At 38.3% G+C, this 21,918-nt stretch overlaps 1 protein-coding gene across 1 annotated transcript in view; it reads left to right on the forward strand.

The window, feature by feature from the left end:
- The window catches only part of LOC100368276 (sterol carrier protein 2-like), a 62,694-nt gene that overhangs the window by 17,885 nt on the left and 22,891 nt on the right, over positions 1 to 21,918 (forward strand). Inside the window, exons 7-8 of the mRNA XM_085503813.1 lie at positions 4,870 to 5,020; positions 5,277 to 5,424. Coding sequence (XP_085359939.1) covers positions 4,870 to 5,020; positions 5,277 to 5,424 — 299 coding nt within the window. The remainder of the gene's footprint in view (positions 1 to 4,869; positions 5,021 to 5,276; positions 5,425 to 21,918) is intronic.

Below are 21,918 nucleotides of genomic sequence, written 5' to 3' on the forward strand. Positions count from 1 at the left end.
AGCACCATCTCAAAACCTGTATTTCTCTTCATCACAGTCCCACATCTGATGGCTGTGCTGCAGCCATTCTTATATATTCACTTCAGATAGCACCATCTCAAAACCTGCATTTCTTTTCACCACAGTCCCACCTCTGATGGCAGTGCTGTAGCCATTCTTATATATTCCCCTCAGATAGCACCATCTCAAAACCTGTATTTCTCTTCATCACAGTCCCACATCTGATGGCTGTGCTGCAGCCATTCTTATATATTCACCTCAGATAGCACCATCTCAAAACCTGTATTTCTTTTTATCACAGTCCCACCTCTGATGGCAGTGCGGCAGCCATTCTTATATATTCACCTCAGATAGCACCATCTCAAAACCTGTATTTCTCTTCACCACAGTCCCACTTCTGATGGCAGTGCTGCAGCCATTCTTATATATTCACCTCAGATAGCACCATCTCAAAACCTGTATTTCTCTTCATCACAGTCCCACCTCTGATGGCAGTGCTGCAGCCATTCTTATATATTCACCTCAGATAGCACCATCTCAAAACCTGCATTTCTTTTCACCACAGTCCCACTTCTGATGGCAGTGCTGCAGCCATTCTTATATGTTCACCTCAGATAGCACCATCTCAAAACCTGTATTTCTCTTCATCACAGTCCCACCTCTGATGGCAGTGCTGCAACCATTCTTATATATTCACCTCAGATAGCACCATCTCAAAACCTGTATTTCTCTTCAGCACAGTCCCACTTCTGATGGCAGTGCTGCAGCCATTCTTATATATTCACCTCAGATAGCACCATCTTAAAACCTGCATCTCTCTTCATCACAGTTCCACTTCTGATGGCAGTGCTGCAGCCATTCTTATATATTCACCTCATATAGCACCATCTCAAAACCTGTATTTCTCTTCACCACAGTCCCACTTCTGATGGCAGTGCTGCAGCCATTCTTATATATTCACCTCAGATAGCACCATCTCAAAACCTGTATTTCTCTTCCTCACAGTCCCACTTCTGATGGCAGTGCTGCAGCCATTCTTATATATTCACCTCAGATAGCACCATCTCAAAACCTGTATTTCTCTTCCTCACAGTCCCACTTCTGATGGCAGTGCTGCAGCCATTCTTATATATTCACCTCAGATAGCACCATCTCAAAACCTGTATTTCTCTTCATCACAGTCCCACATCTGATGGCTGTGCTGCAGCCATTCTTATATATTCACTTCAGATAGCACCATCTCAAAACCTGCATTTCTTTTCACCACAGTCCCACCTCTGATGGTAGTGCTGTAGCCATTCTTATATATTCACCTCAGATAGCACCATCTCAAAACCTGTATTTCTCTTCATCACAGTCCCACATCTGATGGCTGTGCTGCAGCCATTCTTATATATTCACCTCAGATAGCACCATCTCAAAACCTGTATTTCTTTTTATCACAGTCCCACCTCTGATGGCAGTGCGGCAGCCATTCTTATATATTCACCTCAGATAGCACCATCTCAAAACCTGTATTTCTCTTCATCACAGTCCCACCTCTGTGGCAGTGCTGCAGCCATTCTTATATATTCACCTCAGATAGCACCATCTCTAAACCTGTATTTCTCTTCATCACAGTCCCACCTCTGTGGCAGTGCTGCAGCCATTCTTATATATTCACCTCAGATAGCACCATCTCTAAACCTGTATTTCTCTTCATCACAGTCCCACTTCTGATGGCAGTGCTGCAGCCATTCTTATATATTCACCTCAGATAGCACCATCTCAAAACCTGTATTTCTCTTCACCACAGTCCCACTTCTGATGGCAGTGCTGCAGCCATTCTTATATATTCACCTCAGATAGCACCATCTCAAAACCTGTATTTCTCTTCATCACAGTCCCACCTCTGATGGCAGTGCTGCAGCCATTCTTATATATTCACCTCAGATAGCACCATCTCAAAACCTGCATTTCTTTTCACCACAGTCCCACTTCTGATGGCAGTGCTGCAGCCATTCTTATATGTTCACCTCAGATAGCACCATCTCAAAACCTGTATTTCTCTTCATCACAGTCCCACCTCTGATGGCAGTGCTGCAACCATTCTTATATATTCACCTCAGATAGCACCATCTCAAAACCTGCATCTCTCTTCATCACAGTCCCACTTCTGATGGCAGTGCTGCAGCCATTCTTATATATTCACCTCAGATAGCACCATCTCAAAACCTGTATTTCTCTTCAGCACAGTCCCACTTCTGATGGCAGTGCTGCAGCCATTCTTATATATTCACCTCAGATAGCACCATCTCAAAACCTGCATCTCTCTTCATCACAGTTCCACTTCTGATGACAGTGCTGCAGCCATTCTTATATATTCACCTCATATAGCACCATCTCAAAACCTGTATTTCTCTTCACCACAGTCCCACTTCTGATGGCAGTGCTGCAGCCATTCTTATATATTCACCTCAGATAGCACCATCTCAAAACCTGTATTTCTCTTCCTCACAGTCCCACTTCTGATGGCAGTGCTGCAGCCATTCTTATATATTCACCTCAGATAGCACCATCTCAAAACCTGTATTTCTCTTCCTCACAGTCCCACTTCTGATGGCAGTGCTGCAGCCATTCTTATATATTCACCTCAGATAGCACCATCTCAAAACCTGTATTTCTCTTCATCACAGTCCCACATCTGATGGCTGTGCTGCAGCCATTCTTATATATTCACTTCAGATAGCACCATCTCAAAACCTGCATTTCTTTTCACCACAGTCCCACCTCTGATGGCAGTGCTGTAGCCATTCTTATATATTCACCTCAGATAGCACCATCTCAAAACCTGTATTTCTCTTCATCACAGTCCCACATCTGATGGCTGTGCTGCAGCCATTCTTATATATTCACCTCAGATAGCACCATCTCAAAACCTGTATTTCTTTTTATCACAGTCCCACCTCTGATGGCAGTGCGGCAGCCATTCTTATATATTCACCTCAGATAGCACCATCTCAAAACCTGTATTTCTCTTCATCACAGTCCCACCTCTGTGGCAGTGCTGCAGCCATTCTTATATATTCACCTCAGATAGCACCATCTCTAAACCTGTATTTCTCTTCATCACAGTCCCACCTCTGTGGCAGTGCTGCAGCCATTCTTATATATTCGCCTCAGATAGCACCATCTCTAAACCTGTATTTCTCTTCATCACAGTCCCACTTCTGATGGCAGTGCTGCAGCCATTCTTATATATTCACCTCAGATAGCACCATCTCAAAACCTGTATTTCTCTTCAGCACAGTCCCACTTCTGATGGCAGTGCTGCAGCCATTCTTATATATTCACCTCAGATAGCACCATCTCAAAACCTGCATCTCTCTTCATCACAGTTCCACTTCTGATGGCAGTGCTGCAGCCATTCTTATATATTCGCCTCAGATAGCACCATCTCTAAACCTGTATTTCTCTTCATCACAGTCCCACTTCTGATGGCAGTGCTGCAGCCATTCTTATATATTCACCTCAGATAGCACCATCTCAAAACCTGTATTTCTCTTCAGCACAGTCCCACTTCTGATGGCAGTGCTGCAGCCATTCTTATATATTCACCTCAGATAGCACCATCTCAAAACCTGCATCTCTCTTCATCACAGTTCCACTTCTGATGGCAGTGCTGCAGCCATTCTTATATCTTCACCTCAGATAGCACCATTTCAATACCTGTATTTCTATTCATCACAGTCCTACCTCTGATGGCAGTACTGCAGCCATTCTTATATATTCACCTCAGATAGCACCATCTCAAAACCTGTATTTCTTTTCACCACAGTCCCACCTCTGATGGCAGTGCTGCAGCCATTCTTATATATTCACCTCAGATAGCACCATCTCAAAACCTGTATTTCTCTTCACCACAGTCCCACTTCTGATGGCAGTGCTGCAGCCATTCTTATATATTCACCTCAGATAGCACCATCTCAAAACCTGTATTTCTCTTCCTCACAGTCCCACTTCTGATGGCAGTGCTGCAGCCATTCTTATATATTCACCTCAGATAGCACCATCTCAAAACCTGTATTTCTCTTCCTCACAGTCCCACTTCTGATGGCAGTGCTGCAGCCATTCTTATATATTCACCTCAGATAGCACCATCTCAAAACCTGTATTTCTCTTCATCACAGTCCCACATCTGATGGCTGTGCTGCAGCCATTCTTATATATTCACTTCAGATAGCACCATCTCAAAACCTGCATTTCTTTTCACCACAGTCCCACCTCTGATGGCAGTGCTGTAGCCATTCTTATATATTCACCTCAGATAGCACCATCTCAAAACCTGTATTTCTCTTCATCACAGTCCCACATCTGATGGCTGTGCTGCAGCCATTCTTATATATTCACCTCAGATAGCACCATCTCAAAACCTGTATTTCTTTTTATCACAGTCCCACCTCTGATGGCAGTGCGGCAGCCATTCTTATATATTCACCTCAGATAGCACCATCTCAAAACCTGTATTTCTCTTCATCACAGTCCCACCTCTGTGGCAGTGCTGCAGCCATTCTTATATATTCACCTCAGATAGCACCATCTCTAAACCTGTATTTCTCTTCATCACAGTCCCACCTCTGTGGCAGTGCTGCAGCCATTCTTATATATTCACCTCAGATAGCACCATCTCTAAACCTGTATTTCTCTTCATCACAGTCCCACCTCTGATGGCAGTGCGGCAGCCATTCTTATATATTCACCTAGATAGGACCATCTCAAAACCTTTATTTCTCTTCATCACAGTCCCACTTCTGATGGCAGTGCTGCAGCCATTCTTGTATATTTACCTCAACTAGCACCATCTCTAAACCTGTATTTCTTTCATCACAGTCCCACTTCTGATGGCAGTGCTGCAGCCATTCTTGCCAGTGAAGATTATGTTAGAAAACATGGTCTGGAAAAACAAGCAGTGGAAATTGTGGGAATGGAAATGGCAACTGATTTACCTAGTACATTTGAAGATAAAAATTCCATGAAATTGGTAAGACCATATTTTCATGTGTCAACACTATTTTTGTGTGTGTGTGTACTTTATATTAATGGGTACTAATTTGTGGCTTATTTCACTCTGCTGTATGTCTTACCATTCCTGAAGTATACATTGTAATCTCATATGCATGTCTTTTCAATACACTGAAATGAAATGAATTTTTGGTGAAACAATTAAATGAGAATAGCTCCACCATTTTGTAAGAGATAGGAATCTGGGCAGTATTTTTTATTCATTTTGTTTTCAGATTGGTTATGATATGACCAAGAGAGCGGCTGATAATCTTTATAAAAAAACAGGATTGCGACCTGATGACTTCCAAGTTGTTGAATTGCATGACTGTTTCTCTGCAAACGAGTTAGTCACGTATGAAGCACTGGGGCTTTGTGGAGAAGGTAGGACATATTTATTTACAAGCCAGTAGGTGATCCACTTTTCAAGTGTTGCCATGGCAATGGTAGAACAGAATTATTTTCTTCAAGTTTGACAGACACACAGACAAAAGACTTCTATATAGGTTTATTAACACCGCTGTTTTAACCAATGGAGTAAAGTGTAAATATCGATTTAGGCTACCACTGTATGCATGTCAATTCAGTAACTTTAAGCACACAATTAAAAAAAGAGATGTGTCCAATATTTTGACTTGTATGAGGATACAGTCAAATAATAATGTTTATTCAACCTTTGTATCGACAGCATGAAAACAGTAATACATATTTTTAAATTTCATTCATCATTTCTTTTCTATATTGCCATAAATCAGTTACATATTTCCTAATTAAAGCTGATGAGGTATTTCCCACATTTTCATTTATGTTCCATAGTGTATCACCAAAAAGGAAATTTAACCTATAATTCAACCCCCCTGAATGAATGTATATATTATTAATTGTTATGCTTAGGCATAAATTATTTTTTTAAGTGAAAAAAATGTGTTTTAAACTCAGTCGGCAACTTTATTTTTGTGTATTTTAAAACGAGGCTCCCCATTAGCTTCTCATTTGCATACAGAAATTCCCCTTGTGACGTCAGAAGGCAAGTTGCTGGGTAGCTTGCATTGGCGATACATGTAAATAAGGCGAATTTAATGTGCTGTTTTCTCATCTTACACTAAATTGCCACTTATGTACTTGTTTGTCGAGAAAGAATGGACCATAATGAACACATAGTATCAAGTTTGTTGCATGGGGTTGAGTCAGATGCGAAATATGTCTGGTCTGGTGTAGCTGGTCACCGTGGTCGTCACCGTCACCAGCGCATGTTTGTAAACTGTCGCTGGACTCTGGCACTTGACAAAATCGAATTTGACGCCTGAATTGTCTTGTTATTTAGCAGGTTACTAACACGTCACTACACTGTTTTATTTCATCGATTGTCTGAGTAAAAAAACAAACATTCAAAATTAAAATAAAAAGAGAACATATTTTGACATTCTAAACATTAATTTAAACTATAATGATCAATAAAATAGAGGAATAATAAAAAAAAAACGACAAATCACATTTACTAAATAAATGACAGCCGCATGGAAATAAATTTGTTGAAATGGGTGAACGCGTTGGGTCATGACGGGGACAAGTGCATGAATGGCGGCGTTTAATTGGATAACAAAAATAATTTAGAGCGACTCACATACAGACAAATTCAGAGTGGATTTAGCATGATTGTCATAATTATGACATCATATTAAAAACATACTTGCTGGAAACACATTGACAGCCCAAGCCCGGATTCTTATTCCATAAATTATTACGCAGATCAAGCTGCAAGTAAAGGTAACAGAGGTGTGAATTCTACATTTAATCACCAAACAATTCACACTTTTAGCCTGCGAAAATGAAAACAGCCTGAGGGCTGCATAATTTCCTGTTTGTCCGACCATGTGTCACTATCAAAATTAACACATATGGTCTATATAAAGCGATAATCAGGATCGCAAAAAAAGTCAAGTCATTTAAAACACTTACTCGACGTCTCCTCCCCTCTGAAATTCACCTCAGTGATCATGGGCTGGTCCGGAATCTATTTTTTTTAAAAACGTTTCGTATTGCGCCAGGTTTAAGTTGTCGGCGTTTCTCGTTAAAGCCTAGTTGTTTTGTCATGGACAAGGACAGTTTTTGCTCGTTATTTTCACGGCTTTCATCCACCGATTTCGCACCTTCGGATCGATTGGAAACGTGTAAATACTTACACTATGACTATACGCATTACTGCAACCGCCCACAACACTACGTTTAACCATCATAAATGCTTGTTGTGAAAACAACTTCTAAAAATCTCTCTGAAAAATAAAATAGACAAAAAAATGCCGATCAAAAAATTTATATTGTTTAAAAGTATGTTGAATGGCGCAATGTTATAAAAGTCTACACTTAGTCTATCTGAAGTGTCACTATAAAAACTGTAGTTTGAATGTCAAACAATACAACACAGTAAGTTTTTCTTAATAATTGAGTTGATGTGTATGCCTTTGGCAAAGCTAACATCTGCCTTATCCTCTTGCCTTTTCAAAATCAAAGGTGATGATACCTGTGACAGTAATACAGTACGAGATGTGTACATCAACATGTGCCTCCTACAAATAAAGACTTGTTGTATTTTTGATACACTGTGGTTAAATTCGTAATAACTGCTCCGTAGTCCTGTGGTTTTAGCAGGATTTTTTTTTTTTTGGCAGGATTTTTTTTTTTTCCCGCCCTCTCGCATTAGTTTTGGGGTCTCCAGAGGATGTCATCCATAAAATTAAATCAGTGTGGCCTAAATAGAATATTTCTGCGTTGGGCATAGTCAAGACAAGACATCACAAAATTTTTCTAGTGTACTGAAAATATATGTTTTAGTTTTATATCAAGGTTTATTAATCACTCCGATCAGTACATGGTAGTTTGCATCATTAAGAATGGTGTCAAGAGGTCTATATATATATATTTGTATTAAATCTGAAATAATTCATACCAAGTCGAAATTATGTTTTTTGCGCTCATACCGAATATTCTCTTCTGCCGTAACTTTCGCTAACTCAATCTGTTCTCTCACTCTGGTTTCCTGTTCTCTCGCCTTCGCTTCCACGCCTCTGCGTAAGGCTCTATTTTCACGGTCTAATTTCTTCCACTCTTTTACCTCCTCTCTAACATACCGATTTATGTCCTCCCCCTCATAACCCATAGCCTTCGCTTCGTCAGTAAACGTGTCAATAGCTTCCAAAGCAGTTTTGGGTTCATCCCAAGTACAGGCGACAGATCTCCCAGGGGACTTAGGTTTTATCTCTGAAGTCATAATGGCAACTACGATATCAACCCAAAGTGGAAATGACCAGAACACGGGATTGAAGGCCCCAAGGGGGAAATGGACAAAGCAAAAAGATTGAATTAGACCAGCGATGGAAACTTAAATAGTACTTAAAACTAGACAATACAAATTGTTTTAAAACAGAACCAAAGTGTAATTCAATAACCTGACGTAATAACGTTTTCAGAAACAGTGTATAACACGTGTTGTACATACGTATGATAAAGTGTTCGTTATACAAGGGTAGTATGATTTGTGGATATTGTTTCTTTTTAACAATGTCCCACCGCTGCCACCAATGTCAAGAGGTCTATATATATATATATTTGTGTTAAATCTGAAATAATTCATACAAAGCGAATGGGAATGCCAAACAGTGATTCGTATAACTTAAACTATATAGATCACACTTGGGTTCTTTTCACGGGCCATAAAGGCATTGGAAATCATTAAGATGGTTATCGTTATAAGACGACAATGATCTCAGGCCAATAACAATTGGACATCTAAGAACCATAGAGAATTTATAAATAAGGGAACGAACACATTCATCATACATGCACAGCACTAAATGACACCAAATTTGAATTAACTGCAATGTGCGTACGCACACTTTAATACAAAGAACAAAAGTTTGACAATAAATACACAAATAGCTTCACAAAATCGGCTAATTAAATATTACTGCATTGCCTAAATATTTTAGACAGTTTCGATAAACGTAACCGCGGTCGAAATATGCAGGTAAGGCAGGGGGAAACTGAAACCTGGCTGTTTGTGCGTGTAAGGCAGATGTACTATACCGGACGTAACGATGTCGAACTGAAGCAACAAACGTGGCGACAAACTTCAAACGGCTTGGTTTCCAGGGGTGGCTCACATCACGAGGACGCTGCACAGTACCATAACTGACACCAGGACGACCAGAGAGTGAATTCTCAATCCGGAGTTCAATGGTGACGTTATCTGTGTTATACCGTACTTCTGGTGGATCGTCCAACATGCCAACCAAGGCACGATTTCTTGTTCAATTTATTGGGGAACATAATTATGTAAATCAAGATGACACCCCTTTGTTTACACTGCTCATTTCTAAGTGGTCGAAACTACCACAGCAGGTGCGACAGGAATGTTATGCAAACTGACAGAAATGCAAAACCGAGTTTGTTGACCCGTCTAACCAAATTCACCAAAGTTTATTAACCTCAAATTCATTCTGATTCTCGGGAATCAAGTCTTCGGTACCATAGTATTTGGAGACAAATCTCACCCCAGGTAAATTCTTTGTCGTCCAATCAGGCTGCTCTCCTTGTGACGAATGTAACAATTCGTGCATGCAATTCATGTATTAAGTATTTCTTTATTTCTCCACCTATAACAAGTCACAAAGTATTCCCCTTTCTATGTAAATCACGTATGCATTTAAAACCTTATAAGCCTAACAGGGAGGGCGTAATACTTGGAAATCAATTAAACTTTGGATTCCTGACAAATGGATTTCATTTTTATTGACCGTTTGCTATTCATGTTTCTGTTAACCAAGTATACCTCATATAAGAGAGTGTTACTAGGTTTGGATATTTTTTTCATATATTTAATTGCTTGTTTTTGTATGAAGGAATGAATTGGATATCTTCCCAGTTCACTGTAAATAGCCATTTTGGGTGTATTCTTTAAGATATTCAGAAGAAAGTGATAGAATGTGAGGTGTACATCTTCAATGGAGGAATGAATTGAACTTTCATCACTCCATACGTCACAGCCGTAGACAATGATTGGTTGAATGAGTTTGTCAAAGAGTGACAATTGTAGCTGAATACTCATTTTTTTCATTTGAGCCTATTTTTTATTTTAACCACAACTTTTTTTCTTCAGTGATTTTAGACCTTCCTTGAATTTTCCATTTAGAGTTATATTAAGGCCGGGACAGTCACTTACAGTACTAATATTTTTGCCTTCATGTATATATACATGTTCTTAATTATATTGAACATTTTCCCTGTGACATTTTAGAAGTTTTGAATAAAGGCCATTAAGCCAAGCGCCTTTCTTGGGTCTACAAAACATTCATAAATTTTATTTGAATTTCTTGTTTGTTCGTTGTTTGTTTCTTCACTGTGCTAAACGTACTTACTAATGATTGTTTTTAAGATGAAGGCAGGTTGATTCAGGATATTTATTAGAATTGAAGACAACATTGAAGAGCTATGTAGTGCATTTGTGAGGTAATCTCCACCAATTTTGAACATTTCATTACAAAGTGTATCTTCACCAGATGAGATTACTAATTTCCTTTTAAGGAAAGGATAGGTCCGTTTTATAATTGTTGACTCCTGTGTGCGAAGCACACAATGGGAGTATTTGCAGTTACACTGTCTGTCTGTATGTGTGTGTGTGTGTGTATGTGTGTGTGTGTCTGTCCGTTCCACTGATATCTCAAGAACCGTATGTTGGTTTTTAACTTGGTACATAGATGCTCTGGACTAATGTACAGATGTGATTAGTTTTTGGTAAAAATCCATGCATATAATTAACTTAATTTGCATAATGATTAGTTAATTTTTGGCTTTTACACTGATATCACAGGTACTAATTATCCCATTTTAATAAATCTTGGTACATAGATTTTCTAGGACAATGCAAAGACCTAATTAGTTTTGGGTTAAAATGATTGCATATTAATTACCTAATTTGCATAATTAGCCAATTTTCAGCTTTTACACTGATATTACATGTACTAATTATTCCATTTCAATGAAACTTAGTACATTGATGCTCAAGAACAATCCACAGACCCACTCAGTTAATTAAAATCAGATCATATTATTAATCATCACATTATAATAAAACTTTGTACATGTGCACCCTGAAACAATATACATACCTAAATCTATGCATAATAATTGCTTAATTTGTATAATGATTCATTTGGTTCATTGACGTAATCCACAGACATGATTAGTTTAATGTTGATAAACATGCATATTGATTATCTATTATTAGCCCATCTAAAAAAATCAGATTTAAATTGAAATCATGGCAGAGGTGCTCTGGAATAAATTAGACTAAAAACCATGGATAAAAATCAAATTTATTTTCTGTATGTATTACAAATTTTGATAATGTGAATCACATTGTTTTCATGTTGTGCATCTCAAATAGCAGACAAAAATTAGTTGCCAAGCTTCTTGTTTGAAAAGCAAATCTTAAACCCTTACTCACACTTACTATCTCATTCTCACCACCCAACCCACATTCACTAACCATTCCACTCGCACCACCTACCTCACTTTCACCTACCATTCCACTCTCACCACCCACCACCAGGACTCGCTGCCGTTTTCCTGTTGGTCTCCTCGCGTTTCGAGTCGACTGTGCAGTGGTTATATTCAGAATTTACCAGCATAGAACCCGCATCCGAGATACTTTGTCGTAGCTGCGTGCGGGGTTCGGGGTTTTTGCGTGAAGGTGTGTGTTTTTCACTGGAGTTCTGAGGCCTAAGATTTTCTTTCAGAGCCATCAAAATCGCTGAGACTGACCACGTCACAGCAAGGTCGCGCATCCAGTAAACAAATAGGTTGAAGTGAGTTGCATGTTTGGCATGAGTGAAAAGTCCTCACACTCGGCTACCAGTGCTTCGTGTACTGGGACGTCGAGTATGAGGCCTGTTGGTGGAGGTACCGATATTTTTCTCGGTCTCCCCCTGCTGATCGGAGAGCATCCTCAGTGTCTTGTTTTTTCAGGCGGTGGTTTACCCGATTTTACTGACTGCAGCGAGGCTGTGCCCCTGGAGGCTTTCCTCCTGTGGGGCCCGTTGCAGGTCCCTTTGTGAACCCCTTTGTGGACCCTTCCTTGCATGGCGCCGGGTTTGCCTCCGAGTTGAGGGCTTTGGTCGAGGGACTGTCGGGGCAATTGCGTGCCTGGCAGGCCGGGTAGATCATACGCAGTCGGAGCGAGCTGTCTCCACTGCGGCCCCTCGGTGGGCAAGCAGGAAGAAACACGAAAGCATGTTTGCATTCAAACACGTCTCTCCGGGGAACCCCAGTTCCCAGCCGCAGCTCTCCCACTATTTTTGGGGGAGGCCGAGGCTCAGGCTAATTGCACCGGGCCTCCTCTGGAGCCTCGGGCACTGAATGCCAACAGGGTGCTGGCAGCCAAGCCTCCGATCTCGGGGCAGGGCTTTCAGGGCAGGGCACATGTTGACCCCCCCTACTTTCAGCCAGCTAGGGTTCGTCACGTGGCAACGGTACAATAGTAACGACAGTGGGGTAAGCGTGTTTGACGCTCACCAGACGCTCATGGGGGGGAGCATGTGTTTGGCGAGTGGATAGGTCACAATTTAGTGACTACTTCAGGCCTTGGGGAACTCATCTCATGGGGGAAGCCCCCCACCCCACACCACCCCCCACCCCCACAACTGCCATACCCATGGCCACATATCCCTGTCGTACCCGGTTTGGAGACAGCGGGTGACCGATCCCTGGACCTTTCCAGGTGGTGACATCCTGTTACGAGATACCGCTGAAATCTCCATTTCCCCCCATGAGTGTCTCCCCTGTTGGGCACTGCCGGGGGACTCAATCAGACAGGAAGTAGCAGTTTTCTGGGAAAAGGCACCATACACAGGGTACATCAGCCGGAACTAAGTCCAGGCTTCTACCCAAATGTTTTCGTAGTACCAAATCTACAAGTGGTGGGTGTTCAGTTCTGGACTTAGGCAGAGTGAATCAGTACGTGCTTCCCGATCGGTTCCACATGGAGACACCATTCAGGGTTCTCCTCTCCATCCACCGTTTCGACTGGCTAGCCCCACTAGACTTAAGCGGGGCCTACCTGCACATACCGATGCACCCAGCGAGTTGCCATCTCCTTCGAATTGCTCAGCTGGGCCAAGTATTCCAGGCCGCACTACGCAGCCGCCCGGTATAACGCTTGTTATAACGCCGAGCTCTCCTATAGGAACTAGATAGGTGGGTTTCAATCTCGGACCAAGTGAAGGAAGCCCTGCCCTGTTGGTCGGCACTGGCCAACCTTGGACAGGGGGGGCCCCTTGGACCCGCTTGCCGCAGATATGACTCTTGTAACAGATGCCTCCCCCCAGGGTTGGGGAGCGCATCTATTGGACCAACAAGCCCAAGGATATGGCCCCCGCACCTATTGGCGTCTGACTCTGCCTACAGTCATTTTGACTGACCGGAGTCTATGGTGGGTAATTGAACGTAGTGAATTTAGGCGAGGGTTCTCTGAACCCGCCTATTCACATAGTTCATACCCACCATAGACTCTGGGCCCCCCCCAACCACCCCTCTTTTTTCAGTAGCGTTGGTCTAAGTCCTCGATGCAGAGAGAAAGGAACCAGAGTGATTCTACAGCCGTCTACGGCGCTGCCATATGGCCTCAGTCACGTGGTTCGTGATGTAAGAGAAAGAGAATCTTGGGGTCATGGGGCTTCCCCTGACCTAGATTCTATCTCTCCGTCACCGGCAGAATCACTGATTAATGCCTACTGACCGGACTCGGGAGTCTATGGTGGGTATGAACTATGTGAATAGGCGGGTTCGGAGAACCCTCGCCTCATTTTGTCCCTCAAATTTGCTAAATTCTGATATTTAAACGTGAACAGGGCGATTTCAATCAAACTTTGTATGGTGATCATGCATATTGGGTTATTGATGCACGTCACTTTTTTTTTGAGATTCGATCCAAGATTTTTCTTTTTGTTCGTTTTCTTCCATATTCCTCTGAAAGACATGGCCTGATTCACTTGAAAGTTTGTACATAGGTACTATACTTCAAAACAATACAACACCATGTTTTGTTTTGAGATTTGATCAAATTTGTCGAAATGGTGGCCATTTTGTTTAATCACAGTCCGTAACGTATCTGGAACTGTTTCTCAAAGCTGAATAGGGCGATTTCAATCAAACTTTATATGATGATCATGTATATTGGGTTACACGTGCACGTCATAATTTTTTTCAAAATTTTGACCAAAATGGACGACTGTTTTGTCTTGAGATTTGATCAAATTTGTCGAAATGGAGGCCATTTTGTCAAAAAAACGTAAAATCACATTCTGTAACATGTCCGGAACTGTTTCTGAACAGGGCGATATAACCTGATTCAGTTCAAAGTTGAATAGAGTAATTTTCAATCAAACTTTGTATGATGACCTTACATATTAGACTATGGTGCCATATTTCTTTTGAAGATATTTGAACAACAATACCCGACTGGCTGCGTTTTTCTTTCATGCTATTTCCTCTGTAAGATTTAGTCCAATTCAGTTCGATTTGAACGAAAATGATACTAACAGTGAGGGAAAAGATGGAGCTAAGTCATGAATACCTTCCATTTTAAATGAATACGATATCTATGCTGGTACATTTACAACTACTCAATCCTTTAAACCCGTCACTAAATTACTGACAAATGTTTCTCACTCTGGAAAACACAAAAAGTGTATCACCAAAATTGGATATAATAACATCAGAGGTTTCAAATCTAAAAAAACAGAATTATTGCAACTTTTAAATACAGAAAGTATTTTGGTGTTTGGTTTATGTGAGACCTTTATTAAAAATGGTGAGATAGTTCAACAACAAGTACTGAACTATAATTTTGTACAAAAACAACGTTCAGCTAAAGGAGGGGGTATTGGATTTTTAATCCACAGCTCAGTCATTATTTTAGATGATGAGTGTCTTGACTCACGTAAGAAAAGGTTATGGATTAAAATAAGATTTAAGGGATCAAACGAAACCTTTTGTATTTGTATTGTATACTTTCCTGTGGAGGGTAAAGATAGAGAGTTAGTTGATGAACTTTATCACCAATTATTAGTTGACGTACTGACACTTGAAAGCCAAGGCAATGACAATGTTTTAATAATGGGAGATTTCAATGGTAAAGTAGGCAACATTATTCAAAATGGTGATTCCTCAAACAATTACAATGGTCGTAAGCTAATTGATTTTTGGAACGATTCTGGTCTTATTCTTGCAAATGCTCTGCCTTGTGTGGAAGGAAAATTTACTTGGTTCAGGAATAAACAATTATTCTATTATTGATTACTTCTTGATTTCTAAAAATTTAGAGGAAAAAACTCTGAAATTCATAATAGATGATGACTCAAAATACCATTTGGGAAATGACCACAATGTCATGATTTTACATTTGAACCACGCTACAATTAACCAAAAAAATAAGCCTAAAAAAAAAGTTGGAAATTAACTTACGACTTTTTGGTAATTGGACAATAGAAACAAAAGAATATGATCCAAATAGACTGTGGTTGCAATGGAAAACAAATCTATTTGAAGTAGCCAACAAGTGTGTTGGAAAGAAAGTAATCAATAATAGAGGTAAAGGGTGGTGGGATAAAGAGATCAGAGATGCCATTAATGATAGAAGGGATGCTTGTAGACAATATAGACAAAGGGCAAAACTACCGGCAGATGAGAAAAAAGAAACAGATGGAGATCAACTCTGGTCTACTTATATTGAACCAGGTATGTAATGGCAATCTTGAGCTTCAACCTGAGCTTGCTCAGAGTCAACCTGAGCTCCACCCTGAGCTCCACCCTGAGCTTCAACCTGAGCTCCACCCTGAGCTTCAACTTGAGCTCCACCCTGAGCTTCCTCAGAGTCAACCTGAGCTCCACCCAACTTGAGCTTAGGAAATTATTTGGTATACTGATTTCATGCAAATTTATCTTAATTTATCATTTGAATAAAATATCTTTTTTGTCCAATACGTTTAGGATAGTATATCTAGTTTGGGTGAAAATCTATGCAAATTAATACTGCATAATAATTTGGTAGATTTAATTTGGTTTAAATCACATGTGGATATTGCACAATTCTAAAGAACTTTTGGAAAAACTCTGATCTAGATCTTTATCTGAAATAAAGTCTATTAAAACATTCAATTTTAGATATTGTTCATCAATCATTTTTTCATAAGAATGGTTCTCGGCGATATAAATATATTGTTCTAAACTACAATTCCACTTATTTCGTCAAGAATGAAACTAATGCCACCACTTTTTACAGTGAAGAAGACATTGTCCTCATGCTTGAATTTTTGATAAATAATATATTTGTTAAGTTTGGAGGACATATATTTAACTGTGCTCCCTTGCTGACCGACTTGGTTTTATTCTTTTATGAGACCGAGTTTCTTCAGAAACAAACAATTAAAAGAAGCTAAATCTTTTAATTTTACATTTAGATATATTGATGATGTCCTTTCCATCAACAATCCTAACTTTTGTGATTCGCTCCCATTGATATATCCCACAGAACTAGACATTAAAGAAACTACAGAATCAGCTTCCTCGGCCTCATACCTTGACATTTATCTCGAATTAGACAACAATGGTCATCTTTCTACCAGACTTTATGACAAAAGAGATGATTTGTAAATATTGCCTTTTGTCATTGATTGTTTGGATTATAGTTGGATATTGTTGCTTGGATTTACAGCAGAAACTCAAAACGAATTTGGCGCACCGACACTGTGCTCCAACTTGAGCATCTGAGATCGAATCAGCTCGGTTTAAGTCACCCGTTAAAGCAAGCGAAAGAAACGCACTCACTAGCGAAAATGCACATATCTCTAAATATAGTTTAAACTTGTCATCGAAAATGATTGCACGGTTTGTAAAATGAAGTCTCCCATTGATGGTAGTTTTTTTTTATTGAAATCAGCAAATATGGCAACAAAACTGAGCGTTATACGACCTGGGCGTAGAAGCCAAAACGGGAAATAATTTTACCCCAGTATTAATAGTGGAAGATCATTACAATAACCATGGAAGAACCCCTTACTACCTTCCATGAAACCTGAGCGCTGCGCCACGCTGAGTTTTAACTTGAGCTTGGCATATTGTTTACAACGGAAGCTGAAACAAAGTTGGGGCGCCTACACAGAGCTCCAACCTGAGAGTCCAAGGTCACATCAGCTGTGTTGAAGCATGGAGGTAGAAAAGAGAAGTTAAATATTATGTTTCCAATTCTGTCATCGCCCAAGACTTTCTGATGGCACAATAAGAGCGAAATAAATTCTTGAAACATTATGTTGAAAATAAATCTCACCTTTCTGTCAAAATATTACTATGATACAGTGTATTTGTAGTTTTGTTGTGCTTTTAAGATGTTTTTGTCTCTAATATATTTTATCTTTTGTCTATTCATGGAGCTTTTTTTTTAGCTCCATGGTCTTTTCGACCAGGGTTGTTTATGTTTGAACAATCTAAGGTAACAAATCACTAATAATCGGCTTTATCTGTCATTTACTCATCGAATCTTAGGGTACCAGTATAACAAATTAAAGTGCAACAACACAGAATAATTAGCAGCTTGTGTCTATTCACAGTATTGAGCTCCATCCTATATAGAAAGGCTGTTGTATATAGAATAAAACAAATAATAATAATAACTTTGTTGTTATCGAATCTCTGTTGAAATATAGATAAAATTACAATAAAGAAAAAAATCATAATAATAAAAAAGTAAAAACAGAAAATTCCATTGAGACAAGCGTAAAATAAGTACACGTCAAAAGTACACGTCAAATACAATACATTTATAAAGAACACATCAAAAGTCTGTTTTGGGGTGGAGAGGTGTTAGACCTAGCTTTGTTTATAATAATAATAATAATAACAATATTCATTAGACGCATAAAATCCTTAGGAAAGGATAAAAGGGTCTTACAGAAAGAAATTTAAAAACTATAACCTAAAAAGAAAAAGAAAAACCTATTCTAAAAATATAAAAAAAATCAAAAACAAATATGAATAAACAATAAAGACAATTTGCAACCAATGGTGAATACAGAATATAGAATGAACACAAAATGTAACCTAATACACTGATAGTTGTTGCTGTTTTGTTCCATAGCTGTTTTTTAGGAAGACAGCTAAGGCTGGTGCTAGAGTATGGTGGGCTGTACATTTCATTACAAAATGCTACTCATCCTCAATTATATTTTGGCTGCACAAATCACATGTTCTTTTATCCAGTACGTGGCACATTATTATGTCTTATTTACTAAGTAGGCTTCTCTTAATAATATGTTATCAGAGTTTGTTACTCGGTTGAATATATATATACTTAAGTCGTTGTTTCTTGATAAAACAGTCAATTGGGTACCTTCCTAGCTCACCATAAACAGCCATTTTTGGTGTGAATTTGGAGAGACCAAGAATGAACCGACAAAATGAAAGATGGACATCCTTGGTTTGGTCTTAATGTAGCTTGTAATCAAACCATAGTACATCCATGATCAAACAAACCAGGGCATAGTCAAGCCTGGTTTTTACTCATCAAACTTTGCAAAATTTTGTTTTTTAATTCGGGTTAGATAATCAAATTTACTCAAATCCCTTTCAAATACCAATATATGTACATATATCCCTGTGCTTATAAGTATGCTAATTTTTGTTACGAGGGTTAAAATGGCTGGACAACAGGAAGTGCTCTACCTGCTGCCAAGCTTCAAATTATGATATCACATATTTAAACAATGTTTTTATCGGTACTTTTAATTTGTTTCCAGTTGACGTTTTTGATGAGCAGAAAAAAAAACAAGCGGGTGACGGAACAATCTTTTCTGTTCTGCAGTTTTACTCAAGGAATTGTACCTAGTGTTTATGTGTATTGTTTATGTGTTAACGATGAAAGTGTTTTGTTCTGCCTATGTTATTTGGGGATCAAATTGATAAACCAGTTCTAATGGGCGAGAAACCTATAAATTGCATCCAATATGCAGATGACCTTGCACTTATTTCAGAAACGGAAGACGGCCTACAAAGCTGTCTGAACAAATTAAATGACTATTGTATAAATTGGAATTTAGAAGTAAACGTAAAGAAAACTAAAGTCATGGTATTTAATTGCAGCAACAGACTGATTAAAAACATGAATTTTAAAATCAACAACCAAGACATAACAGCTGTTAGCGAGTTTTGCTATTTAGGGGCAATATTTACTCCAAATGGGAAATTTAAAACAAACTTATCTATGTTAAAAAATAAATCAATGAAGGCTCTTTTCAGCATCAGACAAACAGTCTTAAACCACAAAATAATCTCACCAGCACTTAGTTTGAAAATTTTCGACCAATTAATTTCACCTATACTCATGTATGGTGCAGAAATCTGGGCCAATGAAATCACAACTGACAGTAACAGTTTAGAGCAAGTTTGCAGTCATTTTTACAGGTTTATCCTAGGAGTGAGTAAAATGACGCCAATTAGTGGTTTGAAAGCAGAACTTGGTAGGTTACCAGTAAAATTAAAAATTAATTTGGCTCAAATTAAATACTGCCATAGACTATATAGTCTGCCAGATAATCACATTTTAAAATTAGCCCTGGATGAAATGATAAAAATTAATTCAAACTGGGTAAGGACTATTAATGCTACACTGGGACATGATCTAATTAAAATAAAAAATGATCACAATATGGAAAATTGGAATCAAATACTAAAAAAAGTAAAACTCAGACTATCTGAGTTTTATATTCAAAGATGGAGAGAAAAACTAAATTTCAGTGAAACCAATGAAAATAGGGGAACAAAACTGAGAACATACAAACTATTCAAAGTAAGCTATAATATGGAAAATTATTTGCAAAACATTTCAAATTTCAGCCTCAGGAAAATGCTTTCAAAATTCCGTCTGAGTGACCACAACTTAGAAATAGAATTAGGTAGAAGAACAAAGCCCAAAATAGAATTAGAAAATAGACACTGTAATAAATGTAACACTAAAGCATTAGGAGATGAAAAACATTTCCTGCTATTTTGTACTGGCTATATAGAACAAAGAAAAAAACTGTTTGATGAGTGTTCAATAAATATTTACACAATGGATGTGAATTCCATATTTAAAAAGATTATGGAGAATAATATAGCTTTAGCAAAATACTTAAAGAGCACAATTTTTAAAACCACAGAAAGTAATTAATTTATTTTTTTATTTTATTTTACTAACATTTTATTTTTATCTCTTATATATTGTATGTATTTATGTTCCTTACCATACAAAAACCCTCTGAAGGTTTTTTAGTAGTGTAATAAAGTTATTATGTTATTATTATTATTGTTATACCTCAGACTACTATAGAACAGACTAGCAACACCTATTGTATGTGTGAATTGGGGGGCATGTAAGAGAGGAGGTGTGAGCCATGGCTAATATGCTGGTAGTTAATTGACACGTCTTTACCCGAAGATCGCATGTTTTCGTAATGTCATTCTAGTGCATCGCACATATTTTCAGATCTAACTGAAATTCGAATCTGAGTTTTGAAATGAACAAATCTGAGAGAGGTCTACCCAATGTACATATACAATGTACACCAAGTATCAAAGCATTAATTGTAAAACATTGACACGGACGACGACAGACAATCACTCATCCGCTCGACAAAGTGGACAGCGGAGCTAATAAAACTGAAGATGAATTACATAATAAAACTGAAAATAAAAACAATTACTTTCAGGTACTTTTGTTTACTATTACCTTTATCTTATTATTAACCAACTCAACTTCCATTTATTACTTTATTGTTGTAGACTGATAGAAAAATAATATTAAATTAACATTATTATTATTTAAATAATTAGTCAATTTTTCCTTTTCAGAATAAAATAAAACTGTAACTGCAGAAATAAAGATTAGAATAAAAAAAGGAAAAATGTTTCATGTGTGTGAAACAACTGCTTTAATGTGTGACTCCAACACAACTGATTTGAATTTAGAGCTTTTGTTGTAAACAATTTCCAGGGTTCAAGTTGGGTGGAGCTCAGGTTGACTCTGAGGAAGCTCAGGTTGAAGCTCAGTGTGGAGCTCAGGTTGACTCTGAGCAAGCTCAGGTTGAAGCTCAGTGTGGAGCTCAGGTTGACTCTGAGCAAGCTCAGGTTGAAGCTCAAGATTGCCATTACATAATTGAACATAAAATAGAAGCACATGATAAAATTAATTTTAAAATATTAAAGTATAAAGTTAAATGTAGTGTTGATATTGCTAAACGAAGAGGAAAATCTTCAAAAATGTTCTGGAATGATATGATAGACCAAAAAATAATATCAAACAAACATGTATTTATGATGTCTTATGCAATGGTAATCGTATAACAACAAACCAAGATATAGTCAAAAATAATATCAAACACTATTGGAATACAGCGGGGAAAATAAATAAAGATCTAGGAAAAAAAAGAAACAAATTTCCATAATCAAATTATGGAGGAACTGAGCCTAATTAGAAATGGTAAAATCAAACATAAAGACAACATTAATTTTCCAGTAATTAATTCTAATTATATAACCGAGGATGATGTTCGCAATGCAATAAAATCTTGTAAAACGGGTAAAGCATGTGGCCCTGACAACATAATTAATGAGTTCATTAAAAATGGTGGGGAATCAATAGTACAATCCTTAACAGTTCTATTTCAATCATGTCTGAGGAATAGTAAAATCCCAGATGAATGGGAAAAAAGGAGTTGTAAAACCAATTCATAAAAAAGGAGACATGAAAGACTTAAATAACTATAGATGTATAACCCTAAACTCATCTGCGTC

This window comes from Saccoglossus kowalevskii, chromosome 9 (assembly GCF_978046115.1).
Source record: "Saccoglossus kowalevskii chromosome 9, keSacKowa6.1, whole genome shotgun sequence".
In the NCBI taxonomy this organism is placed as follows: domain Eukaryota; kingdom Metazoa; phylum Hemichordata; class Enteropneusta; family Harrimaniidae; genus Saccoglossus; species Saccoglossus kowalevskii.